Raw genomic sequence first — 5,250 nt, 5'->3', positions numbered from 1 at the left:
AACGCATGCCACAAGATCCAGAGCGAGCACTGCAAAATTTCTTATGGGGTGAACAAAAAGGCAAATTCTATAGGTGATTAACTTTCGAAGCAGGAGCTGATGACTAATAACCTAGCATGGCAGTTGGATAAAGAGCGAGCTATAATCTCCTATCTCTAAAGTTTTTCCTTTAAATGACTCTACCGGCATAATTGTAAAGCTCCGCCAACGACTGGCGTAAAATTAAGTGTAGGTTCGTATGAAATTTGAAATTTATGAGGTAATATTTACTAACGGTTTTGTGAGTCAACGATATGTTAATGGGTGCGATTCATAGCTTATATAATAGAAGTTACAACTAAAGTGGAAACCTACATATGTTTAGCAAGCAAAGCTCTGGATATCTCAAGTATCTTATAAACTTCTAGAACGTTTTACGTGATCAAATGAAGTCGTTCACAATACATAAGGCTTAGTACTTGAACGTGCCCTATACTAATACTATGTTCAAACAACGATTTAAATTGAGTGGTGTTCATACAACTCAATTAGGCTTACACAATAGTAATTTGATAGCTGGTTGGCTCATTTCTACAGCAACAACACACATTTGTTCAGATTGTCAAAATGTGCGTGTTGGTATTAGGCGAATGGAATGGAATGAAAACATTAAATTTTGAAACTTGTGAGTGTTGTAAGAAAATTTGTTCTAGGTTTTGGTTTCGTTTTGAGTTTGCCATCTTCTTTTGACAATCCGTATTCCAATGAAATGAAGAAAAGAAAATCAGCTGATGAGATGAGCCAACCATATAGTTGAGCCATGCGTAACTGAAGTTTAAATCTACTCAATAAACACATTTTACAAGGTTGCATTTGCAGTTTGAAAAAATTTATTACGGAATTTTTTTTAAATTGACAATTTATTATATGATAAATTGCATAATAAATTACTCAAATGGTAAATTGCCAATTTGGTGTGTGTTTGTACTTAGTAGAAGGGACTCATTTTCGACAAATACTCTCATTTGGGAAGCACTCGAGATCACCTTACTTGGTAGAGGAGGTCGAAAGCGAATGTTGTCAGGCTATAACTGTGTTTCACGTTTATGTTGATGAGCAATGATTTTATTGTCGTGTAATACTTACATTTCAGTTTGAGTTCTTCATACCGCGGGAAACCGACTTCCCAAAATTCCACTAGCCAATAATAAACAAGTTTACAATTCATAAAATAATGATAAAACTTTATTTTAATATTCCAGCTCCTACTTTTTTAAACCTCTCTCTGTCTTTTGCATTCCCTACAACTTTGCATTTGCATGTATGGCCAACACACCATCAAAGTCATTCGACCCTATTCTAATATCAGCATAACCCCAATTGTCTACTACCACAGTTTTACCACTGCATGCGCCGTTCACAAGTGATCGCAGTATGTACCGGCTGGCAAGCAAGTATTCAAGCGTCTATTCAAATCCCATTTATTCCCATTGATAGCAATAAAACCACGATTACCACGACAGAAGGCAATTTGATTGTCACCATTATCCCACACCACTTTTTCAGTTGTGTGCGGCGCACGGAATTTTTGAAACCCACCATATTGTATATCTGACGCCAGCGATGTTGACAAACCCAACCATTCACACAAGCACCTTCTCCATCGAATTGTGGTGAGATCAACTCACCATTCCTATTAGCTGGTGGACCGTCATCTTTATGTACAAAGTGAAAAGAACTCATTATGCGTGTGATACCAAATGGATGAGCCAACATGAAAGCGGTAGCCATTTTGTATTGCTTGGCGTCTTTATAAGTGAGCTCAGTATCACCGTTGCGTTGATTGTCATGGTTATTAATGAAGACCAACGCCTGATCGGATTGTATAAAACCCCATGCGGTGCCCCAATTCTGTAGCCATTTGAGTTGATTCTGGCCCCGGAAAAGCGAAATTCGGTAATAGCGCCAAGATGATTGTACTCGTACTTGCTAACAATTTCGCTACCGTAATCGATAATCTCTTGATAGATGAACGCACGTGCATTGCTTGGAAAACCATGATCGGTATTAAGATTGCGTACGTGTCCAAATATGACCTGCAAGCGAATGGTAAAAAAAGGGCAAACAGTAAAGTTTTTTTTAGAAATGAGTGCATAAACAATATACACACCTCCAAATCCTCAGCTGGCATGTGTTTGGCGGCATCTTCACGAAAACCGGCAACACCCAAATCAACCAAGTGATTGAGCAGCTCCCCCATACGATCGCGCACCCATTCGTTCTTTTGATCTAAATCTTTCAAAACGACTAATTCACAGTTTTGTATTTGATAGCGATCATTCCAGTTGAAAATTTGGCAAGATGGGTGAAAATGCGATGCATCATAACGTACGGCGGTGTAGCTTTTTTCATTTGGATTGGCAAATGAGCCGCCGTTTCCTCGTCCACCTCCAGCAGCCACATCGTTGAGTAAGATGTCAACGTAAATGCGTACACCAGCTTTATTACAACGACGCACCATGCCAGCGAATTCGCTCTCATTGCCTGAGGGTGTAATAAGTTTATATGAGACCGGCTGATAGCGTTCCCACCATGGACGACCGGTGCTTATGATATTCTCGGTGACCGGTGATACCTTTTAAGAAACGTGGGTATGAAATAAATAAATAGCCTAAGTTGAAACAAAAGAAGAAAACGCGAAGATCCTTTACTAAAGGCACCTACGTACAATGACCGTGAGCACGACGAAAATTGGATGACACTCGTCATAGAATCTCTTCGGACGTTCTTGCGCTTCGTATTATGTTGCACTTTATAACATGATACTCTCAGTCATTCTCACCTGCACTCCAGCAAAACCCTTTGGCGCTAAAAACTCTTCACACTCTTTGGTTATATCATTCCATTTCCATTCGAAGAGGTGCACAATGGTATTGCGATTATCCCACCAATGTGGATTGTGTTGCGCTTCGATCATATTGATGAATATCAACAAAGCCAACTAGCGGAAGAAATTAGTCATAGCCATTTTGTGAACTGCGCTTCTGTTCTTAGTTAGAAATATACTAGATCTTGTTATTGGATGGTCACTGCCCTTTTATACATTTTTGTTTATATTATCTTCTTATCTTAGTGCGATTACGAGCAAAGAGGAAAAATAATCAATCAATTCAAATATCAAAACACTCAAACATCATTGGAGCCTCAACGTCACCTGAAGTACGTAGGTTGTGGTTTAAAGGCGCGCAGTTATTTGTTATTTGATCGATTTATCCGATTTTTATTTACAGCCTCTACTTAAAAAAGATTTTACTGAATTTCATATACTGTTATTAGTAAAAAATAATTTACAAAGCTGGGTTGTTTTTCCACATCAATAAGAATATCACTTAACGTTTGTCTGAATATATATTTGCTTAGCGGTTGAAATCTAACCATTCTTAGGGCGGTGGCATCATTTCCCTCTGCTCAAAAAAGTACCAAATACTTTCATAAAAAATGTATTAAAATTAAAAAGGTGAAATGAGGTTGTACTTTTGATTAAAATAAAACTCAGAAAAATTATCTCATAAATAAACAAGTGAGGACGGGAATGTCTTTGGCTTTGCCGAAGACTACATACCTTTTATGAATGAAGATGACCAATTCGTAATATCAAAATAATAAAAAAGTAATCAAATGTATAAGATATATAATATATAGTGAACAGATGCACATACTAAAGCGACTTTTTATATAAGTATAAAATAAAAAAATCAGCAGGTACTTTATGAGAGGATGCAAAGTTTAACGTTTCTTGTGGCCTACACGTGTTAGCTTTGACAGTGAACATTTATCTGAACAATCGGTTTGTATAGGGTATATACTAAATATACGACCGCTCTTTATAATTTTCAGACAACAAACTATACATATGCAATCATTTGGTGATATTTGAGACTTATAGCTGATAAAATGGGGTCGAAACATTTTTCATACAACAATATGTGCCATATACGAAAGCATTTGGTGAAGTTTGAAGCTCCTTACTAATAAATTGAAGAAGATGTTACAAAAAACTCTTCCGAAATATCGGTTGTATGGCGGATATATGATGTAGTGGCCCGATCCGGTCGATTCCGACAAATGTCTAATCCGACCCCGAAATATACTCGCTGATCAAATTTCATCGAGATATCTCAAAAATTGAGGGACTAGCTTGTGTTCAAACAGACAGGCGGACAGACGGACATGGCTAAATCAATCATCCTGATCACATCAGTATACTTATTGGCTTATTCCTTCTCGTTTAAGTACTTACAATTTTGAGACTCGTGACAAACTTAATATACCATTTAATTTTCATGAAAGTTGTACAAACCCAGAGACCATTTCGAGACTATTTCAGAGTTATCTGCGAGTAGTTTTGAGAACGTTTTCGAGATTATTTCGGACCGTCTAAGGAAGATTTTCGAAGCCACTTCGTTGCTGCTATCATATCGCAAGAATTGCTACGGGTAATTTTTGAACCATCGCCGGATAATTTCGAGATAGCTGAACTATGTCAAGACCATCTTACAAAAGGGCCTAATTTTGGAAGCGTTTCGGTTCTGCTTCTTATTATTTTCTGAACTGTATCGGAACTGTTTTCATGATCATATCGGAGTGTATCACAACCATTTAATGATTTATTTTTTTCTTGCGAATTAGACCACGGGTATAGGCTACTCCATAATAACTATACATAATTCACTTATCTTTCGTTTCAAGTGTTTTAATTAATATGAGTTGTTAAGCTACTATTGCTTAAGATAGCAAAAGTGACATGAGTATTCATCGGCCAACAATTTTAAATTTAATTTGCAAATCTATTTATCAATGAATTTCAAATAAGTGAACAATAACGATATTAATATTCACACATCCCAGTAGGTATTTCAAGTAATAATACCTTAGTTCCAAACAAGCGACACATGAGCACAATATTGGTAAGCATGTAGAAGAAAGGTTTTGTATAAATCGTTGGAAGGTCGAGCAAAATATAATCACTCTTCCGCACTTTTCTTTTTATGTGATTTTTCTTCCACTTGGTTTTCATTTAAGGTTTAGCAACAGCGTTGGTACTGTAAAACGTCACACTTTTCTAATGGTAAGGGATATTTGTGGTGCTACAAAACTGCTATTTCTACTTAATGGTGGATCGTAATGAGCATCAGATCAACAGAAGTACTTTAGAGAGTACTGAATATGTTTTTATAAGAATTTTTTGATTCTTGCTTCTTTAAAGTATCT

The 5,250-nt window shown here is 36.7% G+C and overlaps 1 protein-coding gene across 1 annotated transcript; it reads right to left on the bottom strand.

Annotated features, from left to right (window-relative positions):
* Positions 1-1,228: 1,228 nt before the first annotated feature.
* Positions 1,229-3,031, bottom strand: Amyrel (Amylase related). Its single transcript, XM_067777274.1, is given in 6 exon segments — positions 1,229-1,405; positions 1,408-1,531; positions 1,534-1,925; positions 1,928-2,075; positions 2,150-2,614; positions 2,822-3,031. Coding segments are annotated over 6 exon segments (1,389 nt in total). The 5' UTR covers positions 2,957-3,031; the 3' UTR covers positions 1,229-1,280.
* Positions 3,032-5,250: the final 2,219 nt, after the last annotated feature.

Source organism: Eurosta solidaginis, chromosome 3 (genome assembly GCF_040869045.1).
Source record: "Eurosta solidaginis isolate ZX-2024a chromosome 3, ASM4086904v1, whole genome shotgun sequence".
NCBI classification, from domain to species: Eukaryota; Metazoa; Arthropoda; class Insecta; order Diptera; family Tephritidae; genus Eurosta; species Eurosta solidaginis.
Note: the sequence above shows the minus strand (reverse complement) of the source record. Positions and strands in the feature narration are given on the sequence as shown.